The following is a 24,077-nucleotide window of genomic DNA, read 5'->3' as shown; positions in this document are numbered from 1 at the left end:
AAAATAAAATAAAAATCTTTAAAACGAGATTTTCAACTCCATTTAGTTTTTTTCTGGTTTCAAGCATATTTTCAAGACAAATAAAATGATTAGTATTGCACTTGCTTGTGACTCCTTCAAATGAACAAACTGTTAGAACGTATCAAAATGTTTATTTGTATTATGATTTAAAAAGTTAAGAAAGCATAGCAGATACTGAGCTTAATGTCTTAGTTGAATGAGGGGTGATGGTGTATTAACCTGTAGCATGCCATCAAAAGGAGCAACAGTAGAAATGCAAGAGAACTCTTTGAATCCATGGAACCAAGCACAAGCATGCTGAAGTAGGTATTTCTAGCTGTTAACCAAACTAAACCCATAACTTTATTGAAAATAAAAAAAATTGAATAATTGATGAAAACATGCTAGAGATTTTCTACAGTCCTAGTCATCATTTCAGCTTTTCACAAGTTGCTTTACCGCCACATATTGTCATTCTAAATCCTCTTTTAATATTTCACACTTGAAATGTAGAAGTGGTGTCAGCACCACTTTTACCTGTATGGACCCCTGCTCTGGAGAATGTTAAGCAAATAAAAATAAAGAGTGTGAAACGATTCGATATTCGAATGTTATGACAGCCAATCATGTGCCTCATTTTCATCTGCTTTGAACAGTCATGAAAATATTGTGTGTTGTAAAATCAATCGTTTGAGACAGCAAATGTGTGAATTTGAGGGGAACATTTTGAATTGTGACAGAAAACGTGTGAATTTGAGGGGAAAAAGTTAAATGCTGACGGAAAACATGTGAAATTGAGAGGCAATATTTGAATAGGGGCGGAAAACGTGTAAATTGGAGTGAAGAGACTTTTCTATTCTTACCTTTATAGTTCAAAAGGTGCATTCAGAACAAAAATGTATAGTAATCTGCTTTTTAAATGAGGATGTGCAATTATAGAGCATTTATGTACACAGGTCACGTGCTGCATTGTTCGTTTAATAAATGGCACAGACACATTAAATAGAAATATTATCCCAGGGTTGAAGAATGTACAGTGTGAGACCTCATTTTATAAATACCCATGATTAATTATTAACCCTAGGTAAATAACGAGCATTGTAAAATGTGAAGCAACATAACCATGGGTTTAGAATGACCCACGATTAATTATTTCAAGTGTGAAAAGCTGTGGATTAAAATAGTTTCAATCTCATGCACACAGAGGTCAAAAACCTCATGCACACTGCACTTCATTGTCAAGAGCAAACTTTAGAAACCCACAAATCTACATAAGATTACTTTTAGCATATGAACACATGCTTAAACACATTAAAATATATAAAGATCTAAGTCGAAGCATGACTCGTACATGCAGACCTCTCCTACAAATTGTTTAACAGGTCTGTTCTGTTTTTTTATATTCCTGCATCCAAATGCAACAACATGCCATTAGTGATTAAGCCTCGTTAAGTAAAAGTGACATGCATATTGAAATAAACCATGAAGAACAGGTATTCAGGTTTTTAATTACACCCCGGCTGCATGGTTTATCTTTGCCCTGTGAGCTCATGCAGGCCTCATCTGTGTGCATTCAGCAGAGATATACAGTACTCTGTTCTCTGGTCAGCCTCTCACAGATTAAAGGGCAGATTACTGAGATTATTGAGCTAGTGCAGCCTTTGTCTTTCGCAGTTTACGAGGAATGTAATCCAGTCACGGTGACTATGAATTTCTCTTCACACAAGGCATTATGAATCTCCCAGAATGGGTCGAGCTGCACTGGATCAGTAAGGCTCAGAGTGTTTCAGGCATCAGGGGAGGGACGGATCGTGCCCAGTGTGCACAGGCACATCACACATGGATACCTCTGTTTACTGCCAGTATGAATCCGGAAGAAACCCCTCTTTTTAGATATGAGCTGACTGAAGAGACACACAAGGCAGAGGGAGGGATATGTGAGGGGTCGTGAGGGTTAGTTGGCTGTGCCAGGACACGTGTTACACTTGTTTTTAGTGTGCATTTGCTAGAAATTGTTGGCCAACATTTAAATTTCATATGCAAGTATGTTATATAACCCAAGTGATGTTCTTGTAAGCGGAAATGGATTAATCGCTCTGTTAGTTTAGCTTAACATAAAAACATAACTTATATTCAGATTTTAAATTGAAATTAATAATACATCCAAAAATGCTAATTAATTTCTCTAAATTTCAAATATAGTATGACTTTCTTTCTTCTGTGGAGCACAAAAGGAGATGTTTTGATAAATTTCCTTGCTGCTTTTTTCCTAAACAATGAAATTCCTTGTTGAAAAAAAAAACAGTATATGGTGTTTAGTTAAGTTTTGACCAGCTTAAACCAGCTCAAACCAGCAGCCATGGTTCAAAATATATCTAACCAGTATATGCTGTTTTTTTTCAAAAGGACTGGGTGGTCAAGTTCTAAAAATGACAAAACACATCATTAAAAAATAGCATAAAAGTAATGGAACAGGCCAAAATTTAAGCCGCTAACTACTTAAATATTTATTTACATCGATGTATTCGAATCTCATAATGAATAACGTTTTAGTCTATTACTAAAATATATTGTACAGCTTCAGAAGATTTGGAATATAGCATATAAGTTGTATGAACCTCTGTTATAGTGCTTTAGTTTAGTTTTCTTCACAGCTCCAGCTCCCATTTACTCTTATTGAAAATATTGCTTAATATCTCTTACTGTGTTCCACAGATAAATGATAATAACACCAGTTTGCAGCAACATCGAGCTCACAATTAGTTGTGGGCAATAACGTGCACTTCAAAACAAAGTGTAACTCAGTAATAAGTAGAGAAATAAGTGTTTCTTGAGAAAGGGTCGGTTAGCTCACACACACATTCAGGATTCAGGATCAGCACTTGCAGCCTTTCAGCACATCTCTGATTTTTTTTTTTTGCACTGAAATTAAAACCTGCCCCAGGGTTGGTTGAAAGGGCTACAACATGTGCAACTTATAGGGGTGAAAGGTAATTGAGGAAAAGTAGAGTGAGAAAGTCGAGGCAGGCAGGGATGGGGTGGCATGCAGATACTGGCATGTGCGGTTACTGGATTAGATTTCAATGCATCTGAATGCAGCCGGACCATCGTTGCATCTTAGACCCAGTTAATTTCACTGTCACTCTAAACAAAAAAACACCTCAAACTGTAAACACAGCACGGCCAACGACACTTCCCACTGGAAGAAATACAGTCCTCTCAAAAGCCTACCACAAACCTGCATGGAACGTCTGTCCTCCTGAAAACGTGAAAGGATGGAGTGATGGCAGAGAGATGAGGAGGAGAGGAGGAGAATGGAGAAGTTGAACGAAGGGGTATGAAGATGGGTTGTGAGATACACTGAAAGGTCAAAGGGTAAAGAAATAATGCTCACACACAAATGTGTGAAGGCATTAACACACACACACACAGGCCATTGTACCAGTGATCAGCATCAGATATGTGATCAACTATGGAGATTTTCGGTTATATTTAAATACTATTTAACGTTTTACCCTCCAAATTCAAAACAATCTACCATTAATCAAATTGTACAACTTCATCACATATCTGATAAATCTTTCAATGTCCCAGTATAGACGTGTATTAGTATCAGCACAAAAAATAAGACAAGCAAACACAGAAAGGCACACAGAAAACATTAAAAGTCAGCCGTATTAACTGCAGCTTATTGGAGTGTCAGGTGTTGAACTTCTTGTAAACATTTACATTTAGTCATTTTGCAGATTTTTTTATCCAAAGCACTGGATAGACATTGTTCAAATAAGTAAAAGCTAGAAAAAGCTAGAATATATACAGAGAAAGGTTTTTGTTTAGGTTTTACGATGAAGCCAAGTAATTTCGAAAGAGATGAGTTTTCAGCTGTCGCTTGAAATTTGTCAGGGATTCAGCATTCTGGATGGGGAGGGAAGATCATTCCACCATCCAGGAATGGTGAACGAGAATGTTCTGGAAAGTGATTTTAAACAACTTACATATTGACAAATGCTTTAAGTAATGACCTGAGACTACACTATGGTATGCTAGTATGTGAATTTAACGGTATTACTGTAAATTGCAGGGAAGAGTTAGTGTCCTCTAGGAAGAAAGTTAAGCTGGACAGTGTCATACCTGTCCCCAGACAGGTAGGGGGAGCTATACGGCCGGAGCCCCGACAGCAGGGTTTGGTAGGAGTTGGGAAGAACCTTCTTGGTGCTACGCTGCCGTTGGAGGTGACTGAACAGTAATGTCAGTTCTCTGACCCACAAGCAAAAAGTAAAAATAATAAAACATGATAAAGAAACAAAACAAAACAAAAAAGAAAAGAAAACAGAAGCCAAACAAACAGAATACTAAAATGAAATGGCAAATTAACCATCAAAACACTTTAAAAAGACAGGGGCAATTCAGTTTTAAAAAACATTTTATGTCTAAGCAATGTTAAACAGAAATACAAACTTCCCTGTCATTTTAAATGAATGATAATTTGTCCAATTAATTCATATAAAGAAGAATGCATGTGGGATAAATATTATTAAAGGAAAAATAGAAATACATTATGATCAACCCAAAAATGTGGAACACTGAGATGCTTTATAAAAGAAAAATGTAATCATATATTGAATACCAATTATCGAACCAAAACATTGTAAAATTGAGAAAAAATATATTTGACATAGGATCAAAAATATTTGACATAGGATCTTTATGCACTGTAAAAATTACTTATTATTATTTAATTTGTGTTATGTCCACAAATATATATAAATCTCCAAAACAAATTATGATACACGACTTGTTTTCAGAGAAAGCATAAATGCTGGTTACAATTTCTATTTCTCCACATTTTTCATCCCACATTAACTGGGACCAAAACGAAATCTCACATAACTCATGAAAACTCATGTCATAATCTTTGCTTTCATTACATGCAAAAATTAATGTCGCTGATGAATAAAGCAAAATGATAAAAGGAACTGCAAAACTATCAATGAAATCATGATTTCTGGGTCAAAGTACCACTTTTAATTATACTGAAAGGGATTTCATAATAACACTGTGTGCAGGAAGGATTCACTGACTGTGTGTTTATCATGAATAAAGTATTGTTTTCTCAGAAGCTCGATTATAAATCTGTTTGACTAATGCTATTTGGGATATTTTGAAATCATGACCTCGAAACGGCAAAGCCACCAGTCAGTCATATCAGTTACACACAAGGCCAGTTTATTTTGCACGGCTAAGATAAGCATCTCCGCAGAGGGCTCTGTTACAGGTCATACTTACCTTAAAGACGGCAACATACTGTCATAGAAATACCAGGTGGCTGTGAGATATGAGTGCTGAGCATCTGTAGAGTAGAGACGCCATGCAGCCTGGGGAGACAACACGATACAGCACGGCACAAGATCACACACACAGACGTACATGTACACAACACACACAACATAGAAATCATGATTGTATTCGCTGCAGGTGTGTTGCTGACTGAGCAGTTACCTGTATGAGGTTGGCAGCGGGAGTCCTCCTCTTCTCAAAGTGTTTCTGCCGGTGCTGCTCCTGCACTTTCAGAGCAAAACCTGAACCCAGGATGCCCTTACAGAAAGGACAGGGGACCATTAGATTGTTTGGGATCGATGGGAAAAAAATGTCACCGACCTAAAAATCGACGGCAGTACTTACAGCCGGCAGGGCAAAGAAGGACACCCCCAGCAGGGCAAAACAAGCCGCTAAAAGCCGACCTTGCCAGGTGTGTGGCGTCTTGTCACCGTAGCCGATTGTAGTGAGGGTGATCTGGGAAAAACAGTAGAGGTATAAACAACATATAACACAAATAAAACATTTCTAAAACACAACACATGTCAATGGTTAATCACTGAATACAGTTTTTTTTTTTTACGATCGCTATGACAATTTTTTCAATACTTTTAACAATTTTCCAAAAAACTCTTAAGCTAGGCTATACAATTAACACATTTCTTGTCGCTTTGACACAAAATGCAAAGAGTTAACACAAATTTCAAATGCTTGAACTTTTTTTGTTTACAGACAAGCTCAACCAAGAACAAAACAATGTAATTTTACTGACAAATTTTCAAATGCTTTCACACTGTATGTCAGAACAGATAACATCATGTTCTAAAACTAACTTATAGGCTAAAGTCAAAGTGAACATCTGTATTGTTAATTGAAGAATGAAAATGCCCAATGTATTTTATTTTATTACATTGCTATTGATGAAGAGCTGGTTGAAGTTATGCAAATATATAAATTACAGCTGATACCCATCTAGGAAACACACTCAGGTGTTGAGGTTCTTTCAATCGCATGACCATATGATATACAGTAAAAGATGATATACAATAAATGTGAGATTTTAGAAGATCTGTACCAAAGACTGGTGCCAGAGAAAGGGGACAGGTGGGAGACCACTTGCCAATACATGGAACAATGTGGCATTCCGAGCCTGTCAACCAGTCAGAGCCTGGTTTGACACCCAAATCGAGAATGATGTTCCTTTCCATGCCCTTTACTCCCCTTTCCTCAACCCCATTGAGAAGTTTTACCGAGCCTGGAGATGGAGGGTTTTTCACCATCCTCTCTCCAGGATTCAATTGATGCTGAATGCCAAAACATCACAGCTGAACAAGGCCAGGAAGGATAAGGCATAGCAAAGGATTCTACCCAAGATGCCTTGCCAGAGAAGATATCAGGTGTGATGTGGATGAGAACATGTGACCAAACGCAGAAGACCAGGCAGATTAGATTGCATTTATTTCTTTATTTTTTATTCTTCTGTGGCTTTTTGTGTTCTGTATATTTTGTATTTTCACATAATAAATGACAGCTATATTGTACTTTTTTTCTGTCCTGTTGCAAATAAAGCCTTTACTGCAGCAATTCTGTCAACGTCTTTGTTCCCTGTTCATTCTATAAAGCTACTCTGAGTTGGTCATTCGATTTTTGTATTGAATTTCTGCAGCAAAATCAACAAAATGCATGTATTTACTAAACCCCAAAAGAAAAAGAAACTGTAGTGTAAAACACAATCTATGATCAATGCAGTTTCTGTAATTCCTTTTGATGTCAGTGTTTTTTTATGATATTGTGCTATGATTGACTAAATGTGGTAGCATTTTGGAATAATAATTAGATTTTGAGCAATGTTTGAAGTGTTTTGGTAGATGTAGTGTGTAATGTGTTGTTAGGGTATTATTGTAATTTGAAAATGTGTGTTGAAATTTAGTTTACAATGTGTGATTTTGAGCATGAAATTAACTGTTTTGTCAGTTGTATGTTGTAGGTGTGTTGGTGCGTTAAGAGTTTAGGAAGATTATTAGAAGTATTGAAAAAAATTCATAGCAATCGTAAAAAACTGTTATGATAATAGTTATTAATCAGTGTGCATGAAGTGCATTGCAAGGTCTGGAATATCAAAAAGTACAACACAATACAAAATATTTTATCAAATAAAATAAAACCAATATGAATAAAAATGAATAAAACATAAATAATAAAAAACACATTTAAAATGAATGACTCCAAAACTAACTGAAATATAATAAAACAACAGCTTTTTATAGCTTTTTAATAGATGATAAAACTTTTACAACCTGCCTGCATTGAACATGGAAATATTACTAGACAGCAATAACATTAGAACTTTGACCTTGAACCATAAAAACATTTAATGCATAAATTTAAATGCAAAAAACACTTTCTGAAAGATATAAAATTTTAATAGGAATAAAAAAAAAAACACAAAAAATATAATACCCCTTACTTGATACTCACTGGGTGCATGTAGGCGTGATGCTTCTAAAAAACATTTCTAACTCAGCAGATTCAGGGTATTATTCAGCAATCAGTCTATTAGAAGCAGAATTATAATCCCAGTAGAAATCAAACAAAATAGCTGCAACATCAATTCCCACAAAGCTATTCTGAGCCAGGGAACTGACTGAGAGAACATATCTGACAGCATCGACACGGGTCATTAGTTCAGTGGAGGGCAGTACTTACTGTTCCCCACCAGAGGGAGTCAGCATAAGTGGAAAACTCTGGGTTATCTTCCTTCTCAGCCAAATAGACCAAGAATGAGGCAAAGATAAGTACCAGGAAGCCGATGTACCAGGCTGTGATCAGCTCCTACAACAGAGAGGAAAGTGGACAATGGAAAGCTATAAAAAGAGTATTTCAGAAGATTTTATAACACTTCATTGGAGAACTCTGTATTGTATTGGATTATGTATATGTTTTATAAGTTAAAATATGGTTTAAACAAATGTCACAGTGACATTATATTGAATCATACTGTGATGGACCTTGCTGTGAGCGTACACCACAGAGCCCAGAAGCTTCCAGGTTCCTCCCCGGCGGTCCATGCGCACCATGCGCAAGATCTGCAGAAAACGCATGCTGCGCAGAGCAGACGTGGCGAAGATGTTTCCCTGTGTGCCCGCTGCTATCACTGCCAGCGACGCCACAAAGACAATGAAATCTACAAAATGAAAAGCCACAGATGACAAGAACAAAAATCAGAGGAAAGACAAAGAAAATAGGAGATTATGAAAAGAAAATATGCATATATATATATATAAAAAAATTAAATGCATTTTATTCCACTAATACAGGGCAACAAACGTCTATATATCTATACACACTACTGTTCAAAAGTGTGGGGTCAGTAACATTTGTCTTCCTTAAATTAATATTTTTATTCAGCAAGTACATAATAAATTTATCAAATGTGATAGTTAAGACATTTACAGTGTTACAAAAGAGACACATTAAATTGATAAACAGCGATAGTAAACACATTCACAAAGTTACAAAAATGTTTGGTAAAACTTCAGTATAGACCAATTCTCACTATTACCTAACTGCTTATTAGCATACATATCACTAGCATATTGGCTGTTTATTACTTATAGAGCACATATTCGTAATGATCATATTCTTTATCCCTAATTCTACCCAATACCTAAACTTAAAGGGTTAATTCAGCCAAAAATTAAGCCATAAATTCCTCACCCTGAAGTCATCCTAGGTGTATATGACTTTCTTCTTTATATAATAAAGATCGAATCTCATATATGTCTCGACAAAGATGACTGTGGGTAGATGATGACAGAATATTTAGGAGAAACCTGATTGGACTGACTAAACTTAAACATGTGAATGGTGTTTTCTGCTATAGATCTTTAGACAAACACTTGTTGTTCCCCTTCACTTTAAATAGACATGGTGCTTCTGTTCTCAGGCTCCAGGTCTTTACCTATGACGCAGAAGGGCTTCCTGGCGAACCGTAGCCGACCCTGCCATCCTCTGTAGCGACAGCAGCATCCAGCTGCCCAGATCCTCACAAAGTACTCCAGCCCAAAAACCACGATCATCACAAACTCCTGCAAGTCAAACCACATTCCTCTTAATAATGTCCGTCTTGTACTATGAATATGGTAATAAATACATCCAAAGAGCAATAAAAACATGATGACTGATTTTCCGTCAGTAATATATAAATATAAAAATAAACTACCTGGCAGTAAAGATTAAAGTTCTAGACTGGTCAAATACCTCTAATTCATTAAAAATGAGAGATTGTTATGAGAGTTATCATTTACGCCAACTCTCATCCTGTTGCTTGGATTCAAAGAAGCCCATGCTAAACGCTTGCATTGATTACAGATCCTGCAGTGGCACCTTGTGAACAAACACATTACAGACTGAGTCAATAGCAGAACTTGCATGATAGACAACATAGTCCTTTCCTGAAGGAGACCATTAAATGGAATGAAATTGGGAGAGAAAGTCGGTGTGAGAGGGAAAGCACTTCATAATGAATGAGTGATTATAGTATTGCAGCTAAGATTATTGGATGGAGTCGGCTACTTCTTGCATACTCGACAACACCTGAATCCTGCCGTGTGCTTACACTGCCATTTCCCAGAGCAAGGATCCCAGCGGAAAACAAAATGCACACTTAACGCAGCCACAGGGAGACATGAGACAGTACAAGAATGCTTACCGTGTGCCAATCAGATGAGAAATGAATCCGGCCTGAGATGCTGCTAAAACGGTAATGAAAATAAGGCCTAATAATTTTCAAAATGTGTTTCCTTGCAGTTATAAAGTGAGAAAACGCTCCCCTCATGTGTTATAATGGAGCCGTATGCAGAACACTGATAGTAGTTTATCATACTAAATAAAGTTTGCGATCCCTAAAGATGGACGGCATACTAAACATGCTTTCATTTAATAATTTGTAATCACGAAACTTTCTACTGCATATGTACGTGTTTATGCTTACGAAGAATTTCGGCTGGACTAATAAAATAACCTTCTTAGTAACACAATAGACAGCAAAACAGGCTTGCATACACGGCACATTTGATCCATAATGCTGGCAAACAGAAAAAAGACCAAATTCACCTTTTTTGAAGACACACCTCAAAAAATATATACAGACTGTGATTGGATGGACTAACTGCCACAGAGAAAGCCATGTGAGATTAATTATTCAGACAATGTGCTATTATGAATGTATTTAAAGACGCGCAGACAATGTGGATGCTGTTTAGTGAAGGTACTTAGACAGACCAGACAGTCCACGCCTGCCAACTTTGAATTCTCTTTAAACTACAATTTTGGATGTAAAACACAGGAAGGAAGTCAAACCATTTGCTCTACAGGTAAGAGAGAGTCAGCGGATTCATTTGAATGCAGTTCAATAGATATGAAACAATGTATACTGTGTCAGACTTAAATCTATCTGGAGATGAGGAAAGAGGTAGATTCATTCAATAATTAAGGAAAAAAAGAAACAGTTTTCCATGCCTGCTTGTGATTATTCCATTTATTCACAATTATGTGTTACACTTGCATTGCAAAGGGATTAATTCAATCAAAAATGAAAATTCTGTCATCATTTACTCACCCTCATGTAGCCATTGACTTTACAAAGGTTTTTTTTTCACACAATGGAAGTTAATTACTAAAGTCATTTGGTTACCCAAATTCTTCTAAATTTCTTCTTAAAAAAAAAAAAGAAAAAAGAAACTCATCATACAAGAGATCGATTTGAAAGGACATGAGGTCAATAAAGACAGAAATTTCATTTTTGAGTGAACTATGCAATTTTCAGTGCATTTCAGTATTTAAATATGGTAAAATTGGTTAAATGGATCTGAGAGTATACTACACCTGATAGATATTAGCCAAAATATTTAATAAATAAACATGCAAAGTGGCTGCTTCTGGCAGTATATATACCATCTAGGTACAAAAAAAGTCTGGCCATTTATTCTGAAAAGCATAAATTGCTAATATTTGATTACAGTAGATGTTTTACAGTGACTTTTTAAAAGCACAGGCTTAACTTCGCTTTGGATAAAAGCGTCTGCTAAATGAATAAATGTGAATGTAAATGTTTGATGTTCACGCTAAGGAAAGCTGCTAGTGAAGGGTTTGGGGACTGGGCTCTTGTGGTGTCATGAACCAATCAGCATTCTCATGATAGAATTTCCCTCTAAAGAGATTAGTATTGTTATTGTTTAAGGTATAGTTTGTGTCATTTTAACCCCTTACCAGGATGAAGAGCGCCTCGTTGGCAAATGTTTGATGGTCTGGGATGGTGGAGAAAACAGAAAGCACCAGACAGCTGGACACTAGGAGAAAACTGAAACACAAACAAACACACACAAACTAACAGGTCAAAATACAGTACAAAACTGGGATGAGCGTTGTATTTTTATTTGTAAGTTATACTTTATCATGTAAAACAATGTCAGATTTATTATTTGCTCTATACCTAAACACCTCAGGAAACAACAGTAAAAATACAAATCAACAACAACAAAAAAGCACAAATATCACAGCAACACAGCAAAGACTGAACAAAAACTCAAAAACAAACATGTGTTCTACACGTACTAATGACTATTGGCCTCTGGTGGACAGAGAAACTCGCCATGACAGCCCATAATCCAAGCTGGCGTTCAGCTCATACACACAGATGCTCTTAATCACTGCTGTCACAGACCCCGCTTGGAAAGCCCAGCATGCCCACTCAAAACGGAGTGGATAAAAGCAGAGATTACAGCCCCACTTCCTGCCATTTCTCTGGAGCACTCAGACTCTTTGGAAAAAGGGGCCCTTTCGCAAGAAACTGGGGTTCCCGGATGCCTCCAGGTGCTCCAGCTGAAGCTTTGTAAAATAAAAGCTGGATTCGCCCCGCGGTTATCAGAGAAGCTCTTGGAGTCCGACTGGGTCTGCGCAAGCAGCTGCTGCTGGGGATGATGCCAAACCGGACACATCTGGCCCGCTCACTCATACTTCTCAGCTCTGCGATTTCATTCTGTACAAGGACAGAATGAACATTTTCAGCTGTGTTTTTGGGTCTAATGTGACAGTTTGGAGCAACAGCATCTTGGTTGTGAGGAAAAGTAAGATGATTCAAATAGCCACAACAAAGGCACTTCATTGCTTAAAGGGATAGTTCACCCAAAAATAATAATTCTGTCATTAATTACTCAACCTCATGGCGTCTCAAACTTATAAGTCCTTTGTTCATCTCCAGGAAACAGATGAAGATATTTTTGATGAAATCCAAGAGCTTTCTGACCCTGCATAGGCAGCAACGCAACTACCACGTTCAAGGCCCAGAAGTGTAGTAAGGACATCGTCCACGTGACATCAATGGTTAACCTTAATTTTGTAAACTATGTCCTTACTACCTTACAGTCTTGGAACCACATGAGAAATGAATGACAGAGCGTTAATTTCTAGGTAAACTAGCCATAATGAGACCCATAAGTAACTCCTGGGGCATTAACAATCAATTATTGATAGAAACAGTAGGTTGCTAATAGCTAATAGCTAATGAATGAAGAGTATTATGACTGAGAGATCTACATGAGTTGCTGTACACTGATTCACTCAGAAAAGAGGAAGGAGACAAAGATAGGCAAACAGCCAGTTAACATCATCCTCAAAATACAGTACTGATAATACGCTGACATAAGAGGAGCCCATAAACACTTAAAAATGCCAAGGATAATAATACATTTTTCAGAGTTTACAGTGTCTACCATCCGCAATCCATGCCTTCGTGTGTTGGATGGAAAAGCAGCAGAAAACAAATCTATTCTGCAAATCACGGGTGAGTGGAAACACCTGTTGTTTCAAGTAAACAAACAAGATTAATAATACATGGATTTTAGTGCTAATTTAACATGCACAAACACTTTTCAAACGTATTTAATGGACTTGGTTTCTGGAGGCATTTCCAAAGTTTTACTTTTAAACAGTTTCTGAAAGGTTGAAATTTCCCCCATTTGCAGTTCGGAGTGCAAGAAAACAATTATGACTTTAAGATCAACAATAAAAAAAAAAAAAAAAAAAAAAAAAAATATTTTTGATAGCATATATCTTGACTGAGAGAATGATTGGTCTTATTAACATATATATAAGATTATGGGAACTATTAGGGCACTGATCTGAAGTTTTAAACATACTCTTCAAACATTATGCATAAATAATATTTTTTAAAATCTTAGAAGACTAAAAGGTCACTTCATCCCTAAACCGTTTCTGCTGAATGTGACTCATTACTGCTAAACTAATGTACTGTAGGTAAAACTATCCCTCATAAAACAACAGACTGAAAAAAAGGGCAAAAGCACTGAAAGCTAAGGCCCAGTTTCCCAGTCCTGAATCATCAACACTCTGACTGGACGGACAGAGGAAGAAAAATCCCAGAAACTGCTTAGCTGCCCCGAAAAGGTTTCCATCAAAAAACGATGAACACAGTAAAAAATAGATACATTAGAGCATGTGAAGCCCATGTGCAGCTTGCATTTCAGCTGAGAAGCAAGTTTTGAACCCAACCTCCAAGCCCAAAGTCAATCTGCCAAAAGCAGAAATCAAATCCTCAAATCAGCAGAAATGATAGTCTCATGAGGAGAAAACAATGCAGTGCCACGTGTATTTGTATTTCCTGGGAAGCACATGATTTGGCTGTAAATCATGTCGATACCATTCTCTGATGGTGTTCCTGTGTTGACAGTTGGTACAGGTTGAATTTTACACAAAAAAGGTAGCAAAAAAACTTTGAAAAATAATAATAGTCAATTTATAGTGTAAAAAAAAAGTTTCATCAAGAAAAAATGTACAGTGTAGGAAAAACCCATGTGAAATCAAATTCCCAGACATCAAATGGACCTTGTAAATGCAAGATTACTTCATAAGATTATTTCATACTTATACTTCCTTTAAATTGTGATTTAAAGATTTTTTTGTTGCTTTTGCGTTTTTCTTTTATAATATAATGTATATTAATAATAAAATAAAAATAAAAATTTGGCATAGCAGCATTCATGCTAACACACTGCAAAACAAAATATTTAATTAAATACAGATGAGAAAAAAAACATCATATCATATTTCATATCATTATTAATATGAGGGTGAGTGAATGATGACAGAATTTTGATTTTCAATTAAAACTATGTTTTTAATTTCAGGAAAACCAACAGTGTATTATTCATCACCAGATATTTCATACATAATCCAAACAATCCAACCATCCAGGTCTGGCACAAAGAAAACAGAAATCATTGGTAAACCTAAGAACCTTTTCTACTTTTATAAAACTGAATGTGGGTTATGAAATAATTATCGCAATAATGCAGCATAACCTTTTTCGCTGTTCTCATTCTCTGCGATATGCTAAGATGAAGTATGCTGTAGTGGACCCTGCTGTGGTCCTCATTAGACTAAATCTTAGGCTAAATTCATCACTTGGACTGTTAATACGCCATAAAAGCCACAGCGAGATGAAAGCATGAGGACACAGATATGGGCCATGTGGGTAAACAGGGGATGATGAATAGTGAGGGCTTTCACACATTGCTGAGCTGGACTCTTTATACTGTACGCCACAAAACATCTGCGCATAACGGCAGAGCCTCTGACCCTAATTCAATCACTGCAGGCTGATGGACCGGGTATCAGTTACACAACCAGAGAGATAAACATCAAGCTCCGCTGAGAGTGGAAGAAGGATAAATGTTTGGAAATGGAAAAAGTGGAAGGTGTAGTGATTTACCTAGGATTTCTTCATCCCAACACACAGGCCGAATAATATGTAGATGGGTTAAAAAAACTAGAAAACATACAGTACAGCAAATCAGAGAAAGAAGAGCATAAGATTATACCTCTAAGCAGAGGACAAAGGTGGCAGCAGTGGAAAGCTCTATAAATATCCACGTGCCGTGAATTGTGACAGCCTGCAAATTTGTCCAGTACACACAACCACATTGTTAATGCTGCGAGGTGTCTGTGGGGAATATAAGAAAAGGAAAGAAAGGCTGAAGACGCAAAAAAAGATGAATGCCTTGATACTGTACAAGGCTTTATATAGTGCAATTATGTGTGCATGGTAACCCGACAAAAGAAAGAACATCTAAACATCTGTCCAAGTCACTGTTAAAAATGATTACCCAAGCAAATATGGATAATATTAAATTAAATTAAATTAATGCCTTTTATCAGACGCTTTTATCCAAAGCGACTTACAGTGCATTCAGACTATCAACTTTTACATATCATATATATATATATATATATATATATATATATATACACACATATATATATATATATATATATATATATATATATATATATATATATATATATATATATATATATATATATATATATATATATATATATATATATATATATTATTATTATTGTTTATAATTTTGGCTTGTTTGGTAATGTGTAGAGAGTCCTAACAATATCCAGCTTTCAGGAATCCAAACAATGCAGCTTTTTTATAACAATATACTGTGATTTTGAATTGATTTTTCAAATAGGACTACTAGGAAAAACTGATTTTGAGGTTCAATACCATTTACGTTTTCCCAGCATACAATGGTGCAAGAATAATTAATACGGCTGCATTGTTTGACTATTTTTCAACAATCCTATATAGGAAATTTTTTTTGGAGAAAGGATAAATAAATGGATGTATGATGGATGTTTCACCATTTTCTGAATTATGTACATTCTTATTGATGATTTTGTTCATTTGTCTGCATAACACTAACAATAATTTACTTAAAATGATTAAAGTCAACGTAATAATGTTAAAGTTTTACAGTGATTGCAACAATTTTCATATGTAATTAGTTACTAAGTTATTTTTTTTGTGATTAAATTTTTTGCTTTGGTGAGTTAGTAAGAATACTGACAACACTTTAGTGTCCAATTCACACTATTAACCAGTTGGTTATTAGCATGAATATTACAGGGATATTGGCTGTTTATGATTACTTAAAAAAAACACATATTAATGTCTTATTCTGCAATCTGCAACCTTATTCGAAATCCTTAATCCTACCCAAGTCTTAAACTTACCTTTACTAAGTATTAATAAGCAGTAATTAGGAGTATATTGAGGCAAAAGTCATAATTAATAGTTAGTAAATAGTTGGACCCTAATGTAAAATGTGACCAGAATAATTTATGCAGTTATCTATTATTTATTTGAAAGAATTAAAATAACCGTTTCATGTCTATCCTTTTATAATTAACTTGTCGAGGCTGATACAGGAATCAGAAAGTAATTAGTAATTAAATACTTTTTGGAGAGAGTAATTTCTACATAACCTAATTACACTGTTCAAGATGTAATTAGTAACTAGTAATTAATTACTTTTTAGAGTAACTTGCTCAAAACTGGAAGGCAAACACAAATTAAGGAACTGTAAGACATTAAAGTTCAATTATGCAAATTTAAATAAAGTTAAAAAAAATTATGATTAAACTTAAAGCCATGCAAACTGTCAGCCTCATTTTTTTTTTAAATAAACAAATAGAGCTAAATAATTTTATTACTGCAAGAGTATGAAGGGGTATGCGGCCGTCTTCACATTCCAAGAGTTGAAAATTAAGAAAAACAACTCTTCTAATGAGGGGAAACATATTGCTGAAGCATTAATAAAACAAGACACAGGTTTGGCAACATAAGCTCTGCTGGGAAACACTGTGTAAAACCAAACAATCCATCCATAACACAAATCTGCTATCCACAGTCTAGAGAGCTGCCTGCTAAGTTCATAACAATTCATTTAATTGTAAAGTGGAATTGGAAGTCAGTGTTTAATACACTGTACACAGTTGTGAAAGATGTCAAAAAGAAGAAGTAGGAACAGACAACACAAGAGCGGGAAGTAAAGCTGCAACCAGACTGGAAAGCAGAAATCCTTAATGTCAGCGAAACAGGGTTAACACTGATACCTATCATACAGAACAGAAATACTATCAGTGAAAATGAACACAGACACTGCCCAGAAGAAAGCACAGGCTCCAGATACTTAATCATGAAAAACAGCTCTGCATGTGGAATCGGTTATTATATGGTCTTTTTTTTTTTTTAAATCACAAACAAAATATATATATATAAAAAGATAACTGTCACTTTTTATCTCATAATTCAGACTTTTTACCTCTGAGTTTACATGTCGTAATTCTGTTTTTGCTTCCGCCATGGAGTAAAATATAAATAAGACAGTTGCTTTATCATAATTTTCTTATCGCCATTTATAGTTTATATCTCACAATTATGACTTTTATTCCCAGAATTGTGTTCACATCTCACAATTCTCCGTTTATTTCTCGCAATTCTGACTAAAAATATAAACTCAGAATCACAAGTAAGAAAAGTCATAATTGTGAAATAAAACTTGCAATGACATTTTTTTTAATTCTGAGGAAGAAGCAGATTTAATTTCTGCAAGGAGCAAATCATAAAAAAGTGGTTATTCACCTTTGCTGAGGCTCGCACCCAGACTACTATTATGACACTTTTATGCTGTTGTAGTGGGTTTTTTTTTGTGCAAATTCAGCTATGAGAATACCATTCTTCTGCAGTCTTTATGTAAGCGGAAGATCATAAATTACTTCATTTTAATCAGATCACTGATTTTCTGTTGAGCCAACTGCAAATGGCATCTATCAGTGTGTCGCCACTATTCATTCATATCACATCCATTCACCAACACACACACTGTGGCCTTCTGAACACACTCAGCTATCTGGAAACTCTCATTCCCGCTATAGTTTGAAAGGGCACAATCATAGGCCACTGAGTCGCAGTATTGTGAGTGAGATATCTGCTGAGCTTGCTGAGAGGAAAAGCAGAAGAGCAGTGAGAGATGTTAATTGGACGGCAGAAGGATGATGAGAAGCTTGACATTTACAGACAATACAGTGACCATGAGCTGACAATTAGAGAATCCTCTCTAAATCCTGAACAAACAGGATGTCACATGCAAAAACATCTAACCTTCCATGTTACCACATCTGCAATGTTACACACAAGCTACTGCATGTTAATGGTAAATATCAGATCTAGAACATGATTTTATTTTCTTTATACACATATAAGTCATATTTTATAGTGGGAAATTACGCTATTTTTGTTTTTGTTATCAATATATATATATATACTGTGATAATTTTTTTCAGGATTCTTGGATAAACAGAAAATATAAAAGAACATCATTTTTTGTAACAGTTAAAAAATCTTTGCAGTCACTTTTAATAAATTTGTTGCATTTTAATGAGTAAAAGTATTAACTCTTATCACCCTAAACTTTTGAATGGTATTATAGATAGACATATAAAGAGGCAAAGATAAATAACACTAAAATATTACAATTCTATATTATCATCATAAAATATCAGTCAAATATTAAAGATCAAATACATATTTAATTATAAAATACTTTAAATGTTAAACTTCATAAAAAACGGAACTATTTTAATATGTATTTTGTGAACATATCACATTTTTACTTAAATGTGCCCAAAACCACATTCAATATCACACAAATATACATTGCACAGCAGCAAAAGATTTGAAGCAGTGCTTTCAAAGCACACACACCTTGCACACTTGCACTCATTCACGTGCACAGTTCATTGCCCAGATTTCCAGTATTAATGTGCTGACATTTCACCGCTCAATGGACTGCAAACGTCACTCCTAAAAGCCCAAACCCTTGCAAAATACAATGCCTTTATTTACACATGAGGTGAGAAGAAGCCGCTGCATGTGGCCCACAGCTCTGACAAAGAAGCTTTGATTTAATGCAGACTTCATTACACTCCAAACTGGATGCTTTCTGATTCAAACAATGATTGATATGCAAAAAATACTTTCTTTAAGTTACTATTAATATAATATGCATGCTCACTGAAAAAACATTGCATTATGTATTATTTATAAATGTAAAAATATTACATTTATGGGACAACCAAATATTTCTACTTATTTCTGATCATTTTTCATTACTCTAATCCAATTTGTATGGAGAAGAACCAGCAATCTTTCTTTTGATTAAGAGGAACACGTTCGGCATGGAGTACGGATAATTGTTTAATAGGTGCACGGTCAAACTGAGGTCTTTGTTCACTTAGAGAAGTGAACCTGCAATCGAATTGTCAGAAATAGACAGAACTTCTGTTCATTTAGTGGGAATTTCCTTTAGTGGATTATGAGATTAGCAGGAACTGGCCAGTGGATTGAACAACAACAAAAGAAAGAAGTGGCTTTAACTTTTGACCTGAGACCGACTGGATTAAGATATTTAGGAATTCGAGGGTTTGAGGAAAAACCCATTTTTGCATTTATGCATTCATGCATTAATACTTACATTGCACATACTGTATATCTGCACTTTGTTGTTTATGAGGAGAGAATTCACAAGAGAGCCAAATTTAGTCAGAGAGGCATGCAATGAACAACAACAGCAATAACTCATCTGGATAACTCTGATTGGCCATTGCATTCATAAGCTCAACATAATCATGTGTGATTGGTCATAATGAGCAACATTGTAAAAACACAAATAAGTAAGCGCTAATATTACTTACATAGTATTACAAAACAAGAATATAGCAGAAGACAGTAGATATTCCACTTGGTGTAGGCCTTTTACTCTGTAAGTGTTGTATGAAAGTGAAAGTAGGCTACACTACCTGTTCTAAGGTTTGGGGTCAGTGAAATTAAATTTTCTGAAAGGAATTAATACTTTTTGTCAGCAAAGATGCATTTAACTGATCAAAAGTGACTATAAAGACGTATAATGTTACAAAACGATTTCTATTTCAAATAAATGCTGTTCATATATGCATATAGAATTATAGGTAAGGGTCAAAGGTCACCTACATGTGTTTTGGATGTAACATCACAACCTTGAATAGTTAAAATAGCTTTTAAGGATATGAACCAGAGGCTTAAACTTACACTTTTATATATATATATATATATATATATATATACACACACACACACACATTTATTAGTTTATGTACATGTCTTCTTGTCAAAAAAAAAAAAAAAAACTTAATTTGAGTGTATACATTTTTGGGTGTTATAAATACTGTATGTACACACACACACACACACACACACAAACACACACTTATGAAGTATCCTAAAATGTGGATAACACTGGGTCTAAAAAAACAGTTCCTAGAAATAAGCCCCCTAAAAACATTTAGCCAATCAAAGTTACACGAGCCTGATCATGGAGTGTCATTGTGTCTGTTCGGCTGAGATGACACAGAATTGTCCCTTTGACCCTCGGGTGGGAACGTTCTTTTGAAGACAGCCTTATTAACAGACAAGTGATGGGAGCATCTGGCAGCAAAGAAGAGATGTTTATAGAGCACGCCAAAAGCTATCTCACCATTACGCTTATCATACACAGTACTATTTACAAGATCAGCAGGCTACCATCTTTGACCAAGACTTCAAACATGGACCTTCTGGTTCATCTAAACGACTGCAGTGGCACGCAAGAGTGTAATCACGGGTGCAGCACCTTGTCAACACTGCTGGAACTGACACAAAACACAGTACAGAGACTCCACCGCTGCTGTCTCATCACTACTGAGCTTTAACCTGGAGTTACTGATACAGTTACAGTGGATGCAGCAAACACATGTTAGATATAGAATGTTCTCCCATCTAACCTGACAACAAAGTAGGAAAGTAAGATTTCTTTTTTTAGGACATTTATCAGCAAGGATGAATTAATTGTAAAAATAAATAAAGAAATAAATAAGTGACATTTACATTATTACAAAAGATTTCCATTTCAAGTTAAATACATTTTTATGGCATATAATAAGAATCCTAAAGAAATGATCATGGTTTTCACAAAAATATCAAGCAGCATAACATCATTATTAGGAAAGAAATAATAAATGATCATGACTAACATAAATTGCTGCTGAAAATTCACCTTATTTATTTATTAAATAAATAAATAAATAAAATAATAAATAAAAATGTACATGTTAAAGTTGCCAATTGATAATTTGTTTAAAAAAAAAAATTCTGTAATTGTCAAGACAAGAATTCATTTTGTTTAGTAGCTAAACAATCAAAATATATAACTGTTTTAATAGACTAAAAAACTTTTATTTTTTATTTTTATAAATATACAATTCCTATATTGTTTATATAAAAAGATATATAAAGAGGAAGCAAGCAGAAAAGCTGAGGCTGAATAGATAGGTCTAATGCTGATCTAAATGATCTGTTTCTTTTTTTCTAGCTGTCTTGTTATCTTAGTAAAACTACTAAAACTACTAAGAGAGACACAACAAGAAACACTGAGATCATCTGTGAATTCTTTTCCTTCATCATATGACATCTTGTAGAAAACAGAGCCAAGATAAGGCCATCCAGGAAAACAGATGCTAGGGAGCTTTAGAAGCTTCACAAAGAAAAACATGCACAGTATCACACATACACAGATAAACACACACACGTATACTGTATACACACCTACTTGGATCTGTCAGGATTAATAAATAACTTTTAAAAACGTTACCTCATTGTTACATATCCAAGTACATACTCAGTTCAACTGTATCCATAACTAACAACACAGGGAAAACACATCAAAAATATTCCAAAATAAAAACTATTCTTTCATGGAAATTAAAAACTAGAATCTATGATCACAGAAAAAAAAACTCTATTAATTAATAAGATTCCCAGTGAATAAACTGATTTATAGTAGATAATGATATTATGGGGGCGGACTGACTTTCTGCATTCAAAAATTCCATAAAAACATTACTGATTTTCACAAATAGCATTTTTTTATGGATATTGGTACTAGCAACAAAATTTGCGGTTATTAGTTTACTAATATGTTAATTCAGATCAGATACGCAAAAACCAAACCACTTTGTGAGAGTCGTCAGGATGCTAGCCCTTATGAATACCTCTCTATATTATGAATTTGTTTTAGTACTGTTGCTATGGTGAGGTTTCCCGACATGTTTATAGAACCTGCCATTATAAATTAAAGGGCCTTAACAACACTTAAGGGGACTTACACAAGACATCAGCTGCAACCAGCAGGGAGGTGGGAGTAGGAGGTTAGCTCTGTCCATTTTTCAGTAAAGACATTCACATGGGTTCCTTATTTACTAAAGTCTCCATTTCTAATCATTCTATTCTACAGCACAACAGTCCATGATGTAGGAACACCTATGAATTCAGCAATTAATTGAGAATCAGAAGTTTAAGAATCATATGGCAATGTCAAATGTCCGTTTTCTCCACCAACAATTGGGGCACGTTGTCATGAAAGTCAATGCAAAGTATCTTTTTCATGCACAATAGCATTTTTGTAGTCAAAACTTTGAGGCATTATGTCGATTGTGAAAATAAATGTTAGAAAATAAAGTATTGAAAAATAATCACTAGATAATGTGTGACAAGTTTTGAGCCATTTTAACATTTTAAACCATTTCAGTCTGCAAATGTAGAAGTTTAATAACCATGTTTTCAATCACTACATTCTATTGTTCCTGTAAACTATAAAATACTTATGTTTTATGTAAAAGTGCCATTTCTGTGAATGCTCTGAAAATATCTTGACTGCTTATGTTTTAATTTACGACAAATTACTCAATTCATATTAAACATTACAGGGATAGTTCACCCAGGAATGAAATCTATACCGACCCTCATGTCGTTTCAAACCCAAACGATTCTGGTTAATTTTTTTAATTTATGGTGACCATAAAGGAACCATAAAATCAACCCATACCTGTATATTGAGCAGTCCAATCTTATGAAGGTATACAATCATTTTATATGATGAACAGATATAATTTAGACTTTTATTTAAATTTAAACAATTACTTTTGGGATAAACCACTGGATTTGAATGGATTCAATTTACAATGCCTTATTGACCTTTTTGGATTTTTTTTGTGACAATGGAGTTGAAGATCCAAATTCAAGGCTTTATTAAGTGCGTAGTCAGACAGGCTTGGTTAAACAATGGCAAAAAATGATACCCAAGGCAAGGCAAAAGTGTAATCCACTAAAAGACAGTGGTCAGGGCAGGCAGCAAACAATCAGAATCAAGGAAACAGTGCAGTGTCAAAATACAGGCAGGGCAAAACTAAGAAAACACAGGAAGAAACATGGAAACTAGTAATATGCTAAAGGCTAACAAACAATAATCAGTCCTGTGTGTGTCTGCGAGAGCATCTTTTATAGTCCTCCTGACTTGAAACAGGTGACAACAGATAGTTGGTTCCTAGGCAGAAGGTATCTAGGAAATGGAGTCAGGGGTGGAGTGGCAAGGGCATGGGGTGGAGTGTCCCAGGCAAAAGCTTACAGGCACTCCAGCTGGTAATTGTAACACTGGTTACCTGGACTTTATATGGAGGGAGACACTCAGGTTTCAATTTGTAATCCCAAAGATTAACCAAAGCTTTATGGGTTTGGAAAAACTTGACAGCAGTGCAATTGATGACAGAATTATCTAACTATCTACTATCTATTATAAGTCAAAATAATATATATTTTTAAAAGGTACTTTTCAGATCACTTTTAAATAAATAGTGTGAGTGGTTATTATCTGTGCACATACACATGCACACCAGTACACTAACATGCACCTACATACAGATATAAGTTTAAAACTAAACTGTTTCATAGTTTCAATCTGCTGAGTGTGTATTTC

General features: G+C 35.1%; 1 protein-coding gene across 1 annotated transcript in view; it reads right to left on the bottom strand.

The window, feature by feature from the left end:
• LOC127978534 (potassium voltage-gated channel subfamily KQT member 4) overlaps nucleotides 1–24,077 on the bottom strand; it is a 44,383-nt gene that overhangs the window by 8,793 nt on the left and 11,513 nt on the right. Inside the window, exons 2-9 of the mRNA XM_052583258.1 lie at nucleotides 11,587–11,677; nucleotides 9,278–9,404; nucleotides 8,325–8,500; nucleotides 8,023–8,148; nucleotides 5,683–5,793; nucleotides 5,500–5,595; nucleotides 5,287–5,375; nucleotides 4,132–4,257 (exon numbers count right to left, since the gene is read on the bottom strand). Coding sequence (XP_052439218.1) covers nucleotides 4,132–4,257; nucleotides 5,287–5,375; nucleotides 5,500–5,595; nucleotides 5,683–5,793; nucleotides 8,023–8,148; nucleotides 8,325–8,500; nucleotides 9,278–9,404; nucleotides 11,587–11,677 — 942 coding nt within the window. The remainder of the gene's footprint in view (nucleotides 1–4,131; nucleotides 4,258–5,286; nucleotides 5,376–5,499; nucleotides 5,596–5,682; nucleotides 5,794–8,022; nucleotides 8,149–8,324; nucleotides 8,501–9,277; nucleotides 9,405–11,586; nucleotides 11,678–24,077) is intronic.

The sequence above is a fragment of the Carassius gibelio genome, chromosome B19 (genome assembly GCF_023724105.1).
Source record: "Carassius gibelio isolate Cgi1373 ecotype wild population from Czech Republic chromosome B19, carGib1.2-hapl.c, whole genome shotgun sequence".
Taxonomy (NCBI): Eukaryota; Metazoa; Chordata; class Actinopteri; order Cypriniformes; family Cyprinidae; genus Carassius; species Carassius gibelio.
Note: the sequence above shows the minus strand (reverse complement) of the source record. Positions and strands in the feature narration are given on the sequence as shown.